We start from the raw sequence: 18090 nt of genomic DNA, 5'->3' as shown, positions 1-18090 counted from the left end.
GTATGTATGTCTTTTCTTACTTCCTAGATTTGAAACACACTCAGGCAAGAAATGCCTCACAAGCATTCTGATATCACCATAAGCCCCACAGTGTGGTCCTTTGCAAACAATACGCACTCCAGTGTTTATAAAATGTACGAGCGAGCATACTATCTGATCAGAGATACGAAGGCTTCAATAACCTAGCAGTGTTCAAATATAAAGGCAGTAAAAAGCAGGTCATTAAAGTACACTATGCCGTCAGATATAACCTAATAGAAACTGTCTTCCTGTTTTTCTTATCTTGGTAAAGAAACATAGAAAAATATAATTCACGTTTACAGATTATTTAATCTTACCATTTAATATAGTATCACAGTATTTACGATACTTAAGCAAAGAACAGTCTCCATGCGGACACAGAGTCATTACCTTTGCTTGCACTTTCCACGTGTTCCAGTTCTTCAGGAAATTTCAGGATATCCCGGTATTTTTCCTCACAAATTTCAGCAATGAAATGCAAGAGGGTTGTTTTTTGATCCGCTGATTTAGTGTCTCTGATCTGGAAGGAAATACCAAAAATGTTAGTACTTTTCAGTTAACAGAAACATCGACTATTTTTTCCCCTTTAAATAAGTGGACTGAATAAACTCAATCCATTGGAACTAATTAAAAGAAAAGTTTTGGGTAGGTTTATTTTCAAATGAACTCCCCGTTTTAAAAGCGAGACGGATGACCAAACAAAGTGAAAAATTGCACTTAAATCTCTTAAATATGTCTAAATTACTATGGCAAAATAAACGAAGTTTTTTCATGAGAAAACCACTTTCATTTAAGTACGGATAACAACAGCCCAAGGTAATGTGTGCTCTGTAACCGGTGTTCTGTCCTTTGCTTTATTACAGAAATGCATTTTTAAAAGCTAGATTCATTTGTGAGGTTCCATTTATCTCTAGCCATCATTGATGCAAATTAATGGAAAAGAGTCAACACATTTTAGCCTCCTTTACTTGCGTGGACCATCAGAAAAGAATAAATGGCAATTGCATATGCAGATTTATAAACAGAACTTGAGTGTGCAATCGTGATCATGTGACAAAGTTTATTTGTCTGCTTACATGTTGTACACCAGGGGTCCCCAAACTTTTTACACAGGGGGCCAGTTCACTGTCCCTCAGACCATTGAAGGGCCGGACTATAAAAAAATCTATGAACAAATCCCTATGCACACTGCACATATCTTATTTTAAACTAAAAAACAAAATGGGAACAAATACAATATTTAAAATAAAGAATAAGTAAATTTAAATCAACAAACTGACCAGTATTTCAATGGGAACTATAGGCCTGCTTTTGGCTAATGAGATGGTCAATGTCTGGTTCCATATTTGTCACTGCTAGCCGTAACAAGTGATATGACACTCTTCCGGAGCCCTGCCACATGCGTCCCACATCACCGGAAGTAGTACTGTACGTGAGTGATGCCGCATTTTGCAGTGCTGCCACATACCGTGCTCCTCTCACTGACCACCAATGAAAGAGGTGCCCCTTCCGGAAGTGTGGCGGGGGCCTGATAAATGGCCTCAGGGGGCCGCATGCGGCCCTCCGGCCGTAGTTTGGGGACCCCTGTTGTACACTTTTTGCAGAGACACTAGGAAAGAGATGCTAGTGTTAGAATGATCAAAATCTTTCAAGGAGAGGACACACACAAAAAATCTATGATGACAATGAAAGTGTTTTCCTTAATATAACTCTCATACTAGACTAAGCTGCAAATGAAATCAAGGATTTACTGAAAAACAATGGATAAACATGGCATAAAGTATCAAGTTTTCTCATTCTATTGGAAGTTTTAATTCTATAATCCTTAGATGATGGGTTTGTCTACTGATGCTCATACTGATTCCGGGTTTTGGGCATTAAGGATTACTCTGTTTAGAATAAATAAGTATTCTTCACAAATAGGTTTATGAAAAGGCTGGGTAGGATATTTAGGTAATTACAGAGTAATTTAATCTTATTGTTTTAGTGACTCAAACAAAAAAACACAAAAAACTTGTTTTAAGTAACTCAGGTCCACACCAAGCGTGTTCTGTGCTTCAGCTTTTTAGCACTGTTTATAGTCCAGTGATTGGAACAAATTCAAGGAAACATGGTTTGAAGGCTCAAAAGAAACAGCCGGGGGAGGCATAATGTTGATAGTTCAACTGGTAACAATTATTACTTTAAAAATTTCTGTCCCCATCCAGGTAAAATATTTAAAACTTGTCATTATCATACTGACTCATCAAACACTTTAAAGTACTACAGAGTGGAAATAACACAATTGAAGGACAAGCTGCAAGGACAAAAAGCAACATAAACCTCAGGGGCAATTTGTCTTAAGGAAAGCTCACAGCTGGGAGGACTCCCAGGACCTCCGGGTAGGTCCTTATCTGGGATTACTACAGTGTGCTCCATGTTCACCAAGTGAATCGTGTTCAGAGTATGCTGGATATTCCAAATAATAAGAAAATTAACTTTTCCCTTTGTTTCATACAAATTACCTGAATTCCGAAATACTAAAATCGTCTGAAGGGAAAGAAGATTGATGTATATTTAATGAACTTTGTCATGACAAACATAAAAATACATAACTATATACAAAACAACAACAAAAACCCACTAATGTTTCAGGGTGCCAAATTGTACATGTCTATTACAATTTACTACATGCACACGACCATCATTACAAAGTAAAACACCAAAATGAAAACACAGCATTGTGCTCAAATGTCAATGTGGTGGGTTTTAACACCTGAGCTGCTGACACGCATACTTATAAGGGTTTAATTACAAAATCTTTTAAATTGGTTTATTCAGAATCAGGTCCGCTAATTTAATTTCTGTTAATACAGTTAGTAGAACCAATGACTATATTTTAAAAGATTAATAAAGCATAACATTTCAGTTAAATATCTTAGCATCTTTGTCAAAATCAGAAAGAGTTGTAGATCGAGTATACGTGTACTTTTTTAGAATTGTACTATTCCCTTCAAAGCATGGGCAAACACAGCCAAGTGCCTGTCTTATCAAGCTAAAAAATACCTTAGTTGACATAGGAGACTAACTTCTAAATCTGTACTACAATATTCTTCTTTTTTTAAAAAAAAAAAGAAACTTCACTCAGAGAGTCCATTTTAAGGTTTCAAACTGGAAGGGAATAATTATGACAAACACATGGTCTTGCTTATTGTCCTCCATGGTATATGACTCTTAGACCAATTATTGTTAGATAAGTTTTTAATATTAATCTATAAGGAAAAAGAAGTTTTACTTATGGAATTATATTTAGTTTGTATTTTCATACCTTGCATCTCTCTTACCACAAATACACCATTCATTCACACATTGACCACTCTCTCCCTTAGTACCTATTGTCATTCAAGGTCAACACAGGAAGCAACAAAGGACATTCACCTTCACTGATGCTAAATGGCATTTATCCAGTAATTCGCTCTTCTAAGTATACCAGTTCACTATCCACATTTTTGGGGGTAGTATAAAAGTAACCTCATCTGAGTTTGTATAAAATAATTTTCAAAGTATCTGTGTTAGTCTATTTACAAATAAACTGCCCTGACCAGGTGGCGGTGCAGTGGATAGAGCGTCAGACTGGGATGCAGAGTATCCAGGTTGGAAACTCCAAGGTTGCCAGCTTGAGCTTGGGCTCATCTGGTTTGAGCAAAGCTCACCAGCTTGGACCCAAGGTCGCTGGCTCAAGCAAAGGGTCACTCAGTCTGCTATCGCCTCCCAGTGAAGGTACATATGAGAAAGCAATCAATGAACAACTAAGGTGTCGCAATGAAGAATTTGATGCTTCTCATCTCTCTCTATTCCTGTCTCTCTGTTCTTATATATCCCTCTCTCCTACTCTCTGTCTCTGTCAAAAAAATAAAAGAAATAAACTGGCCCTGGCCAGGTAGCTCTGTTGGTTGGGGCATCATCCCAAAGTGAAGTGCAGAGGTTGCCAGTTTGGTCCCTGGTCAGGGCTTACGCGGGAGCAGCTCGATGTTCCTGTCTCTCTGTTCCTCCCTTCCTCTCTTACTAAAGTCAATAAATAAAAATTAAAAATTAAAATAAATAAAATTGATTTCCATTTGAATATCTGATAAAGTAGAAACTATGTTAATTTTACATTAACATCAAATATTCCAATATTAGGTGTCCAGGTTGCCTAAGGCTCAGGGGTGACTATCAGCATTTCAAGGTTTGTTGCAACCAAGAGCCAAGGGCCTTCCCCCATCCCTGCCTATGTTTCCCCTCCCATCCTCTCCCCAGCCACCAGGACGCTGGGCCAAGGAGCACGGAACTTCTCTTCATGGTACAAGAGGATGAACAAAAGGGTCACCCTACAATTCTCTGCCTCGTTTATACTATTTCCAAACAATAAAAACACAAGCAGTGGTTCCAAAAATTGGATATCTCTGCAAAAGTTCAAAATGTGCTCTAAGATTTTAACAAACTGAGTTATCAGTGGACAATAACAATACAAGATAAAGCTATTCCACCACACTCGCTGATGAAGCGCCATCGGTTCATAAACCATGCAGCTATTTTAATTGTAATCATCTGACCAATAAATGTTACACATAAAGATTAATAACTGAATTTATACTAATTGTCTCTACCTAATCTTTAATAACTTCCTGCAGTAGTACATGAATACCAAATAGCTTTAAAAGAACACCTATTTCTATAGCAAATTCTGATCATTTCTGTTTAATAATAAATATGTCTGCTACATGAGGAAAGATAATATTTCTATTTGACATATTCACATATATTTCCAAAGCTTTAGTTTGGCAGATAACAAAACATCTGAACAACTAAATTGCCACATAAAATATTTTACTTTTATTTCAATGCTCTCATTCGATCCCGAAAATGTGCTGGCTTTGTCCTGTCTTTAAAATCAGGCATTTGGAGCACACAGAAGCCAGTGCTCAGCCAGAGAGCCCAAGAAAACAACATTTTAATCATGTGCGTCAGTCACACTCAGTCTTTCTGTGAAGGACCCCTTCTGGAGGTAATTTTCCCTTCTCTTGAGACTTAAGTCTATTTCTTCTTGCTCTGTCCTCAGTGGGAACCAAAAATAACTGGCCACTATCCTCGGTATAACCACCTCTTGTAGAGTGAAAGTTCCTTTCTCATGTGTCCTGTCCTCTAAACTAGCCATTTTCAACCTTTTTCATCTCATGGTGCACATAAACCAATTACTAAAATTCTCTGGCACCCCAAAAAGTATATTTTGCCAATATGACCAAAAAAAGGGGAAAAAAGGTATAATTTTGATTCATTCACCCCAGATGGCTATTGCTGTGTTGCCTGTTTCCATTTTATTTTTTATTTGACAATCTAAGGGAAAAGTGGTCAGTGTCCCGGACTAAGAAAGTCAGGTAGTGCCTATTTTAAAAATTCTTGCAGCATTCCGGTTCAAAAATCACTGCTCAAGCTTGACCAAGCAGTGGCACAGTGGATAGAGTGTCAGAATGGGACGCGGAGGACCCAGGTTCAAAACCCCGAGGTCACCAGATTGAGCGCGGGCTCATTTGGTTTGAGTATAGCTCACCAGCTTGAGCCCAAGGTTGCCAAGTTGAGCAAGGGGTCACTTGGTCTGCTGTAGCTCCCTATGTTATGGCACATAGGAGAAAGCAATCAATGAATAACTAAGGTGCCACAACAAAGAATTGATGCTTCTCATCTTTCTCCCTTCCTGTCTGTCTGTCCCTATTTATCCCTCTGTCTCTCTTTCTGTCTCTGTCATAAAAAATAAAAATCACTGCTCAAAACCAAACAGTTTCAATTACATTAACCTCCCCACAAAGATGTTAATTTTTGAATGTTTAATGTTGGCAGGATAAAAATCAAACATTTTATTTTGATTTTTAAAATGACCTCATTTTAGTTATAAATTAATTTTATAATGATAAATTAATTATAATTTACATATGCTGGCATACATATGAATGAACTATTTTATATTATGCATCTCCATATATTTAATAATGAAATGTATTATAGAATATCTATATGACTGGAATAATTAGTGTCCATTCAAAGTTTCCATTGCAAACGCTCCTGTCAAATACTAGAAAATCATCTAAACTTTTTGGTTTTGCTTAAAAGGCTCCTTTAAAAAAAAAAAAGCTTTGTTCTTTTTAAAAATTATTTTAGATTTTATTTACTGATTTTTAGAGAGAGGGGAAAGAGAGCAAGAGAGAGAAAGAAAAAGGAGGAGCAGGAAACATCAACTCCCATATATGCCTAGACCAGGCAAGCCTGGGGTTTCGAATCAGTAACCTCAGCTTCCAGGTGGACACTTTATCCATTGCGCCACCACAGGTCAGGTTTAAAAGGCCCTTGGTGGGCTGGCATTTGCCTGCCTTTCTCTTCAGTCCGATCACAGCTGCTTGGATGCCCCGTGCGGTGTCACCACTGTGCATTTGCACATCTTGTTGTTTTCCTAGATTCCCGTTCCTTCTCAGTCCTTTTTTCCTAAATGCCAGGTGAATACCTGGCTCATATTTCAAGACAACCCAAACACCACTTCCCTTCTGGAGACATCTCTATCTCAGTATAAGAGATATCATCACCTGCTATGTTCTGTCACTAGAAACTTTTCAACACAGTCATTTCTTCCAGGCAATATAAACATTTTTAATGATAGAAACTCTCTTTTACTATTTTTTTTAATCCACAGTACCTAGGAGAATGCTAGAACATACTAGGTAGGCAATAAATGTTTCTGAATGAAGGTTTTTCTCCACTTAAGCTACCACTTGTCTGAGCTATACAGCAATAGTTCTAAATTAAACTCTATTTGTGTGTGTGTGTGTGTGTCTGCATTATATATATATACACAGAGGTTGATTACAAAACTAGATTTTTCAGAACAACCTATTTCTTGAGAGGCAGGAGTGAATGCCCAAATAAACTTACAGTATACCCCACAGGAAGCGGAGCACTGTACATTTGTAAGGGGAGGCAGATTAGGAACCAAGCAAATGTGACTATAGAAGGACATTCAATAATCCACTGTGGGTAGCAACTGCACTGAAAACGGGATCAGAGACAAATAACACACAGTCCCTCTGAAGTCTCAGAGAAATCAGAATTTAGGAGAAAATACAAAACGATCCAGAAAAGAGACAACATAGGAGAGTAACTTGGCGGCAAATGATATAATTAAAATGCTAACTCGGGTATATGCAAAAAAGGCAAAGACAGGACAAATTCAAGGCACACTGTAAAGGCAAACACAGTAAGTCACTGCAAGGAAATATATGGAATGAGAAAAAGGAAAATATCAAAGACTTCCAAAGTTTTAAGTTCTGGTGATAAAAGAATGGTCGTAGCATATGGATAACAAGAAGAGCGATGACCACAGAGTGAGTTGGCTTAAGGAAAAGGTAACAGCTCCTCTTTTAAGCATAAGTGGTAGCTCTGTGGAGATAATCTATTAGAAGGTGACTATAGCTGCTCTATTCTCTCTACTCATTTTGTCGTATAGGATATAATCTAATTATGCTTTTTAAATATCCAAATGACCATATCACATCACTCTTCCTTCAAAAAAAATTCAATGGTTTTCTACAACTCATATAACAAAGAGCAAATTTCTTAATTTTTATTCTTTTGTTTTTAAGGTGAGAGAAGGGGACATAGTAAAGCAGACTCCCACATTCGCCCCAACTGGGATTCACCCAGCAACCCCATCTGGGGAAGATGCTTGGGTACCAAGCTATTTTTAGCACCTGAGGCTGATGTGCTCCACCAGAGCTATCGTCAGTGTGTGGGGCCATGCTCAAACCATTTAAGCCACTGATTGTGAGAGGGGAAGAGAGAAGGCAGAGAGGGAGAGGGGGGCAGAAGCAGATAGTCACTTCTTCTGTGTGCTCTGACCAGGAATTGAACCTAGGATGTCCATAAACTGGGCTGACGCTTTATCCACTGAGCAACTGGTCAGGGCCTAAAGTGCAAATTTATAATCAGAATAGTTATTAACACAGATTTTGGAGTCGGACAGGACTGCGTTTGAACCTTGATTCTATCATTCACTAGTTGTGTGACATTTGGCAAGTTACTTAAACATTGTCTCAGCTTTCCCATCTATAAAATGGGCATTAAATAACAGTAGTGCTCAAAGACTTATACAATTGACCAAGATAATATACTATCATGACCATATCATTATCCAGATGAGAAGTGATGGGAGCCTGCTTTAGGTTCCCTTCTTCAAATGGTGTAAGTCATTAGCATAACCTCAAAGTCCCTCTGTGCTTCGGGCCCCTGTTACCGCCGTGACCTTATCTCTAGCTCTAACCATAATCCCTCACCACCCCGTTCAGCCATGCTGGCCTCCTGACTGCTGCTCCAGGCATACGTCCCCCTCAGAGCTTTTAGAGTACTTTTCCTCTGTCTGGAAGGTTTCGCTTTTACTTACTTGCATCCCTCCATTCTGTCAAGATCTAGTCTCAAAAGTGACATTCTCATACTGCTCTTTCCTAGCCTTTCCATCTAAAATTGCAATCTACCTCTTACCTGCTCCCTCTTTTAGTTTTCTTCATAGCAATGAACTCAAATACACTACACACTCTATTTACTTATTTATTGAATATTTCTTTCCACTATAATACGAGTTACACAAGCACAGGGCTTTTTGTCTGTCTTCTCTGTTCATCTTTACAATGGCTGGCACTTAATCAACATGTAATACATATTTGTTGAATGCATACATGGGTGAAGATTTCTCTCCACTTGCCCGTGTTCTTCCCGACCTTCCATACCCATCTTCCTTTGTAGGGTGGTAGCAACCTACTCCTCCTTTAAGAGGGAAGGGCCAACATCTGTTCCCCATCTACCACCTACCTTTGGGCCAGGCTCTTTGATAACTGCCTTATATGCATCACTTTTTTAAAAATTCCCCAAAAAATTGAGTTACTAAGTAATATATCCATTTTATAGATAAGGGACTGGTTTAGAGTGTTTAAGTGGCTTGATCTGGTCACGCAGTTAACCAGAGCTGGTGCTAGGACCCAGTACGGTAACCTAGGTATCCTGGGTGTGTAATGGACACTGCACTGAATTAAGTGTCATGGTCGATGAAGAAGGTGTTGGGGAGGGGCAGAATGGGGGACGGGCTTAGAGAGTGGTGCTAATAAGCCTTTCTAAGCTTCCAGAAACAGAACGAATAAATTCCTTCCGTTTCCCCATAGTGCTTTATATATATTCCAGTTACAGCATTTGTCCCACAATATATACTGTATTTTTTGCTCCAGAGGACACACCTGACCATAAGACACATCTAGGCTTTTAAGGAGGAAAATAAGAAAAAAAAATACTCTGAACCAAATGGTGTGTTAAAATATTTAATAAAATACCATAATTTTTGATCCATAAGATACACGGGGGGGATGACGTCAGAGTAATGGCGGAGTAGGAAGCGATACCGATAAATCTCCCCCAAAACTCAACAAGATCCTCAACCAGAAACAGAAAAACCTATACTTGGAGCCTCCAGATGCTTCACAATACACCCGAAGGTATGGTCGAGTGAAAAATTGGCTAAATATATAACCAAATCCTGAAGGAAATAGGGAGTAAGAAATGCTCCGCCTTCCTCACTAACCTAAACAGGGCGGCTTTCTCTGGTAACTGTGAATATAGAAACTGAGGCGGGCAAAGGGGGTGAATACATCCAGGCCGCGCACAAAAGGCCGAACCAGGCTGTGGCACGGTGATCCTAGCGGAGGAAAAACTGTTCCTGTGGCAAGCCGGGCAATACAAGCTAACACTCGCGCCAAACCCAAACAAAGAAAGACAAGCGGGGCAGCCATTTTACCCGTTCTCCTGGTTGGTGCGCAGTTAGTGGGCGAGAGATCTCTTCCTAAGCCCCAGAAGTGGGTGTCCGTGTTACCCCACAGAGAGGCAGGGTCAGAGGCCTTTCTGTGGGCCGAAAGCAGAATCTCTGGGCAGCCCCAGTGCCCTGGGAAAGCCGCGCAAGGGAGGGAGCGATAACTAATTCCAACGGTGGAAATTTTCCGTGCTGGTGAGGGTTTCACTCAGGGAAACGCGGCCGGCCTCATATCCTGGTGTGCGCGCGCAGATAGGTAGTGAGCGATTCCTCCGAGTGCCTCGGCAGGGTGCGCCCGTGTTATCGCACAGAGGGGCAGAGTCAGGGGCCTTTGTGTGGGCAAAAGCGGAATCTCGGGCCGCCCCAGCGCCTTGCAAAAGCCGCGCACGGGGACGGAGCGAGAGCGAATTCCAGCGCTGCAAATTTCCATGCGGTTGGGGGTTTCACTCAGAGCGTGAGACTACTGGCCGGATATCCTGGTCTGCACGCAGATAGTGAATGAGAGTTTCCTCCAAGCACCCCAGAAGTGGGTGCCCGCCTGTGTTACCGACAGAGTGGCAGAGCCAGAGGTCTTTGAGTGGGCGGAAAGCCCGCCTGATTATGCTAGCAGCTCTGACTGACTGAGCCTTACCCAGAGCCCTGTGCTGAGTAGAAATAGAGTGGGGAGTTGCCAGCTCTTTGAACCTCTTACTATCCAGGCAGAGGCAGCAACAACCCCATAGCTGGATTATCAGGCTACTAATTGAGGAAGGAAAGACTAGGAGAAAGGCTCCAGGAACACAGACTCTCTCACTGTCGGAGCCTATGAAAGCTAATGAGCCTTGACTCCCAACGAGACTAAAGCACAATACATGACATTGCCATAGAGACTTATCAACTGCAAACCTCTACCTGAGCGTGCCAAAGGGGCAGAACCTGGGGTACAGAGTCACCGACCAGGAAGAGGGAGAGAAAAGAAAAAACAAGAAGATAACCTCTCAAAATCAAGAATAATCTGCAGACTTTATAACCTATCTCATTTTATTATATTTGTTCGTTTGTTTCTCTTATCTTCATTCTTGATACTTTTTTTCCTCCTCCAATTTGGCCGATTAACTCTCTGCCGGTCTTACTCTCTCCTCTCCTTGAACTACACTACCCATAAGTGTTACATCTCCCATTATCTTTTTTCTCCTCTTCCTTTCTCTCTATGAGGGTTGCACTCCAAAACCCTTAACTCTCTCTCTCTCTCCTTTCTTTTTTCTTCTTTTACTGGTTCCCTCTTTTTTTCTCTCTCTCTCTTTCTTTTCTCCCTCTATATTAGTTTCTTCCTTTCTCCTTTACATCTCCTCTCATTCAAACCTCAATAACAAACAAATTATATTATCTGGGACTCAAACTTATGTTTGTGGCATTTTGGGGGGATTTTACTTCACCTTTTTAACTCACTAGCAGTGCTCCCATCCCTGGCTCTCCATTTTATCTAGTTCTTGTTCCACTAAACACAATAGTATTTTTTTAATTTGTCCCCCCATTTTTCTGTTCTCTTATTCCTCTCATCATAACTCTTAGACAACACCAACACCTAAAAGCAAATCATTTTATTCTTGACCCAAATTTTTTCCTTATTTGCTTTTTGTGGGTCCATACCGCCCCCCCCCCTTTTTTTTTCCTTTTCTTTTTCTTTTTTTTTTTTTTTTTTGGCCCCTTTATTACTTTTCCCCAATTCAGGACCTCCATCACAGGCATTGTTTGTTATAATTCATAGTTCACCACAAGATTTTCTCAAGAAAAAGGGGAGAGGAGAGGAAAAAAGGAGGGGGGGGAATAATTTCCTTTTGTTAAAAATTATTATTTTATTTTTCTTTATTTCATTATTAATTTTTTTTAAAAAAAACAACTCTTTTTGATTTTTTATTTTTTTTAACTTTTTATTCTTTATTAAATCTCATTAATACTATCAACAAAACCATCCTCAGATGCCATTAAGGAAGAGAAAATCAAATATCATGGATACAAAAGAAAGAGAGGTAACACAGCTAGATGAGGAAAAATCTATGGAGAAAAAATTTAATATATTGGAAACCTTGGAGCTAAATGACAGAGAATTCAAGATAGAAATCCTAAAAATCCTCCGAGATATACAAGAAAACACAGAAAGGCAATTTAGGGAGCTCAGAAAACAACTCAATGAACACAAAGAATATATGTCCAAAGAAATTGAAACTATAAAAACAAATCAAACAGAGATGAAAAACTCAAATCACGAGCTGAAAAACGAAGTAACAAGCTTAGCTAATAGAACAGGTCAGATAGAAGAGAGGATTAGTGAAATAGAAGACAAGCAACTTGAGGCACAACAGAGAGAAGAAGAAAGAGACTCAAAAATTAAAAAAAAATGAGATAGCCCTACAAGAATTATCTGACTCCATCAAAAAGAATAACATAAGAATAATAGGTATATCAGAGGAAGAAGAGAGAGAAAATGGAATGGAGAACATACTCAAACAAATAATAGATGAGAACTTCCCAAGCCTGTGGAAAGAACTAAAGCCTCAAATTCAAGAAGCAAACAGAACACCGAGTTTTCTTAACCCCAACAAACCTACTCCAAGGCATATCATAATGAAATTGACACAAACCAACAGCAAAGAAAAAATTCTCAAGGCAGCCAGGGAAAAGAAGAATACAACATATAAAGGAAGGCCCATTAGATTATCATCAGATTTCTCAGCAGAAACTCTACAAGCTAGAAGAGAGTGGACCCCAATATTTAAAGTCCTGAAAGAGAGAAACTTTCAGCCACGAATACTATACCCATCAAAGCTATCCTTCAAATATGAAGGAGAAATAAAAACATTCACAGATACAGAAAAGATGAGGGAATTTATCATCAGAAAACCCCCACTCCAGGAATTACTAAAGGGGGTTCTCCAATCAGATACAAAGAACAAAAAAAAACAGAGCCACAAGTAAAAGCTCCAAGAAGAACACAATAAAACCAAATTTAAACTGTGACAACAACAAAAAGAAAGAGGGGGAGAAGATGGAGATTAACAGTAGCAAAGGACGATGGAGTGCAAAAGTACTCACAAAATAGTTTGCTACAATGAACAGGGTAGGGACCCTTTTCATTACTCAAAGGTAACCACCATTGAAAAAACCACCACAGAAGCACATGAGATAAAAAAGATAGCAACAGAGGAAAGATGTATGGAATACAACCAAATAAAAACAAAAGATAGAAAAACGAAAGAGAAGGATCAAACAAGACACAAAACTAACAGAAAGCAAGATATAAAATGGCAATAGGGAACTCACAAGTATCAATAATTACACTAAATGTAAACGGATTAAACTCACCAATAAAAAGGCACAGAGTAGCAGAATGGATTAAAAAAGAAAATCCAACTATATGCTGCCTACAGGAAACTCATCTAAGTAACAAGGATAAAAACAAATTCAAAGTGAAAGGCTGGAAAACAATACTCCAAGCAAATAACATCCAAAAAAAAGCAGGTGTAGCAATACTCATATCGGATAATGCTGACTACAAGACAGGAAAAGAACTCAGAGATAAAAATGGCCATTTCATAATGGCTAAGGGGACACTGAATCAAGAAGACATAACAATTCTTAATATATATGCACCAAACCAAGGAGCACCAAAATATATAAGACAGCTACTTATTGACCTTAAAACAAAAACTGACAAAAATACAATCATACTTGGAGACCTCAATACACCGCTGACGGCTCTAGATCGGTCATCCAAACAGAGAATCAACAAAGACATAGTGGCCTTAAACAAAACACTAGAGCACCTGGATATGATAGACATCTACAGGACATTTCATCCCAAAGTGACTGAGTATACATTTTTCTCCAGTGTACATGGATCATTCTCAAGAATTGACCATATGTTGGGCCACAAAAACAACATCAGCAAATTCAGAAAAATTGAAGTTGTACCAAGCATATTTTCTGATCATAAAGCCTTGAAACTAGAATTCAACTGCAAAAAAGAGGAAAAAAATCCCACAAAAATGTGGAAACTAAACAACATACTTAAAAAAATGAATGGGTCAAAGAAGAAATAAGTGCAGAGATCAAAAGATTTATACAGACTAATGAAAATGACAATACGACATATCAGAATCTATGGGATGCAGCAAAAGCAGTGATAAGAGGGAAGTTCATATCACTTCAGGCCTATATGAACAAACAAGAGAGAGCCCAAGTGAACCACTTAACTTCCCACCTTAAGGAACTAGAAACAGAAGAACAAAGACAACCCAAAAGCAGCCGAAGAAAGGAGATAATAAAAATCAGAGCAGAAATAAATGAATTAGAGAACAGAAAAACTATAGAAAAAATTAATAGAACAAGGAGCTGGTTCTTTGAAAAGATCAATAAAATTGACAAACCCTTGGCAAGACTTACCAAGGAAAAAAGAGAAAGAACTCATATAAACAAAATCCAAAATGAAAGAGGAGAAATCACCACGGACACCGTAGATATACAAAGAATTATTGTAGAATACTATGAAAAACTTTATGCCACTAAATTCAACAACCTAGAAGAAATGGATAAATTCCTAGAACAATACAAACTTCCTAGACTGAGTCAAGAAGAAGCAGAAAGCCTAAACAGACCTATCAGTAGAGAAGAAATAGAAAAAACCATTAAAAACCTCCCCAAAAATAAATGTCCAGACCCTGACGGCTATACCAGCGAATTTTATCAAACATTCAAAGAAGACTTGGTTCCTATTCTACTCAAAGTCTTCCAAAAAATTGAAGAAGAAGTAATACTTCCAAACACATTTTATGAGGCCAACATAACCCTCATACCAAAACCAGGCAAGGATGGCACAAAAAAAGAAAACTACAGACCAATATCTCTAATGAATACAGATGCTAAAATACTAAACAAAATACTAGCAAATCGAATACAACAACATATTAAAAAAATAATACATCATGATCAAGTGGGATTCATCCCAGAATCTCAAGGATGGTTCAACATACGTAAAACGGTTAACGTAATACACCATATTAACAAAACAAAGAACAAAAACCACATGATCTTATCAATAGATGCAGAAAAGGCTTTCGATAAAATACAACACAATTTTATGTTTAAGACTCTCAACAAAATGGGTATAGAAGGAAAATATCTCAACATGATAAAGGCCATATATGATAAACCATCAGCTAACATCATATTAAATGGCACTAAACTGAAGGCTTTCCCCCTTAAATCAGGAACAAGACAGGGTTGTCCACTCTCTCCACTCTTATTTAATGTGGTACTAGAGGTTCTCGCCACAGCAATCAGACAAGACAAAGAAATAAAAGGCATCCATATCAGAAAATAAGAAGTAAAGGTATCACTTTTTGCAGATGATATGATCCTATACATCGAAAACCCCAAAGAATCCACAAAAAGACTACTAGAAACAATAAGCCAATACAGTAAGGTCGCAGGATACAAAATTAACATTCAGAAGTCAATAGCCTTTCTATTTGCCAACAATGAAACAACTGAGAAGGAACTCAAAAGAATAATCCCCTTCATGATTGCAACAAAAAAAATAAAATACTTAGGAATAAACATAACAAAGAATGTAAAGGACTTATATAATGAAAACTATAAACCATTGTTAAGGGAAATTGAAAAAGATATAATGAGATGGAAGAATATACCTTGTACTTGGCTAGGAAGAATAAATATAATCAAGATGGCTATATTACCCAAAACAATATACAAATTCAATGCAATTCCCATCAAACTTCCAATGACGTTTTTTAAAGAAATAGAGCAAAAAATCATCAGATTTATATGGAACTATAAAAAACCCCGAATAGCCAAAGCAATCCTAAAGAAAAAGAATGAAGCTGGGGGCATTACAATACCTGACTTCAAACTCTATTATAGGGCCACGACAATCAAAACAGCATGGTATTGGCAGAAAAATAGACACTCAGACCAATGGAACAGAATAGAAAGTCCAGAAATAAAACCACATATATATAGTCAAATAATTTTTGATAAAGGGGCCAACAACACACAATGGAGAAAAGAAAGCCTCTTCAATAAATGGTGCTGGGAAAACTGGAAAGCCACATGCAAAAGAATGAAACTGGACTACAGTTTGTCCCCCTGTACTAAAATTAACTCAAAATGGATCAAAGATCTAAACATAAGACCTGAAACAATTAAGTACATAGAAGAAGACATAGGTACTCAACTCATGGACCTGGGTTTTAAAGAGCATTTTATGAATTTGACTCCAATGGCAAGAGAAGTGAAGGCAAAAATTAATGAATGGGACTACATCAGACTAAGAAGTTTGTGCTCAGCAAGAGAAACTGATAACAAAATAAACAGAAAGCCAACTGAATGAGAAATGATATTTTCAAACAACAGCTCAGATAAGGGCCTAATATCCAAAATATACAAAGAACTCATAAAACTCAACAACAAACAAACAAACAAACAATCTCATAAAAAAATGGGAAGAGGATATGAACAGACACTTCTCCCAGGAAGAAATACAAATGGCCAACAGATATATGAAAAGATGCTCATCTTCTTTAGCTATTAGAGAAATGCAAATCAAAACAGCAATGAGATACCACCTCACACCTGTTCGATTAGCTATTATTAGCAAGACAGGTAATAGCAAATGTTGGAGAGGCTGTGGAGAAAAAGGAACCCTCATACACTGTTGGTGGGAATGTAAAGTAGTAGAACCATTATGGAAGAAAGTATGGTGGTTCCTCAAAAAACTGAAAATAGAACTTATGACCCAGCAATCCCTCTACTGGGTATATACCCCAAAAACTCAGAAACATTGATACGTAAAGACACATGCAGCCCCATGTTTATTGCAGCATTGTTCACAGTGGCCAGGACATGGAAACAACCAAAAAGCCCGTCAATAGATGACTGGATAAAGAAGATGTGGCACATATACACTATGGAATACTACTCAGCCATAAGAAATGATGACATCGGAACATTTACAGCAAAATGGTGGGATCTAGATAACATGATACGAAGCGAAATAAGTAAATCAGAAAAAACCAGGAACTGCATTATTCCATACGTAGGTGGGACATAAAAGTGAAACTAAGAGACATTGATAAGAGTGTGGTGGTTACGGGGGGGAGGGGGGAATGGGAGAGGGAAAGGGGGAGGGGGAGGGGCACAAAGAAAACAAGATAGAAGGTGACAGAGGACAATCTGACTTTGGGTGACGGGTATGCATCATAATTGAACGACAAGATAACCTGGTCTTGTTATCTTTGAATATATGTATCCTGATTTATGTCACACCATTAAAAAAATAAAATTATTTAATAATAAAAAAAAAAAAGATACACGGGATTTTTCCCCTCCACTTTGGGAGGGGGGAAGTGCCTCTTATGGAGCGAAAAATACGGTAGTCATGTTTACACAATCAGTCTCACCTGCCAGATTGTGAACTCCTGGAAAAGGAATACTGTATCAATTCTGGTCAGTAAATGTTTGCTGAATGAATAAATGTGTGTGAGAGGCCAAAGATAATTAGGTCAATTAGATGATTAGAGAAATTTTCAATGAATTTCAAGCACAATTTCAATACTGGGCCAGGGTACAAAATTAAAAAGAATTAATAATTGGCTCTGGCCAGGTGGCTTAGTGGATAAAATATCATTCCGGAGAACCAAGGTCATGGGTTCGAAACCCAGTCAGGGTACATACGAGAAGGAACCAATGAGTACACAACTAAAAAGGGAGCAACAAAGTGGAACGAGTGGATGCTTCTCTCTCTATCTTCCCCCTTCCTTTCTCTCTCTGTCTCTCAAATCAATGAAAACATTTTTTAAAAAAGGAATGGGCCTGAACTGTGGTGGCGCAGTGGATGAATAATTGACCGGGAAATGCTGAGGTCACTGGTTCGAAACCCTGGGCTTGCCTGGTCAAGGCACATATGGGAGTTGATGCTTCCTGCTCCTCCCCCTTCTCTCTCTCTGTCTCTCTCTCCTCTCTTTCCCTCTCTGTCTCTCTCTCTCCCTCTCTCTCTCCTCTCTAAAAATGAATAATATAAAATTTAAAAAAAAGGAATGGATAGCCAAAAAGAGGAGGTAATATATAAGCTAACTTATTCAAAATATTGACTGTGGATAATAATTAGGTAATAATAATAATAATAACTAGCTAGAGGGGACAGCAGAGCTGACAGCAGG

At 38.4% G+C, this 18090-nt stretch overlaps 1 protein-coding gene across 3 annotated transcripts in view; it reads right to left on the bottom strand.

Moving 5' to 3' along the window:
• Positions 1-18090, bottom strand: part of DIAPH2 (diaphanous related formin 2) — a 1004885-nt gene that overhangs the window by 486205 nt on the left and 500590 nt on the right. For all 3 annotated transcript variants that reach the window (XM_066248744.1, XM_066248745.1, XM_066248746.1), the window contains one exon: positions 412-541. In XM_066248744.1, coding sequence (XP_066104841.1) covers positions 412-541 — 130 coding nt within the window. The remainder of the gene's footprint in view (positions 1-411; positions 542-18090) is intronic.

This window comes from Saccopteryx bilineata, chromosome X (genome assembly GCF_036850765.1).
Source record: "Saccopteryx bilineata isolate mSacBil1 chromosome X, mSacBil1_pri_phased_curated, whole genome shotgun sequence".
Lineage (NCBI taxonomy): Eukaryota > Metazoa > Chordata > Mammalia > Chiroptera > Emballonuridae > Saccopteryx > Saccopteryx bilineata.
The sequence above is the reverse complement of the archived record's forward strand: the minus strand, read 5'-3'. Positions and strand labels throughout refer to the sequence as shown.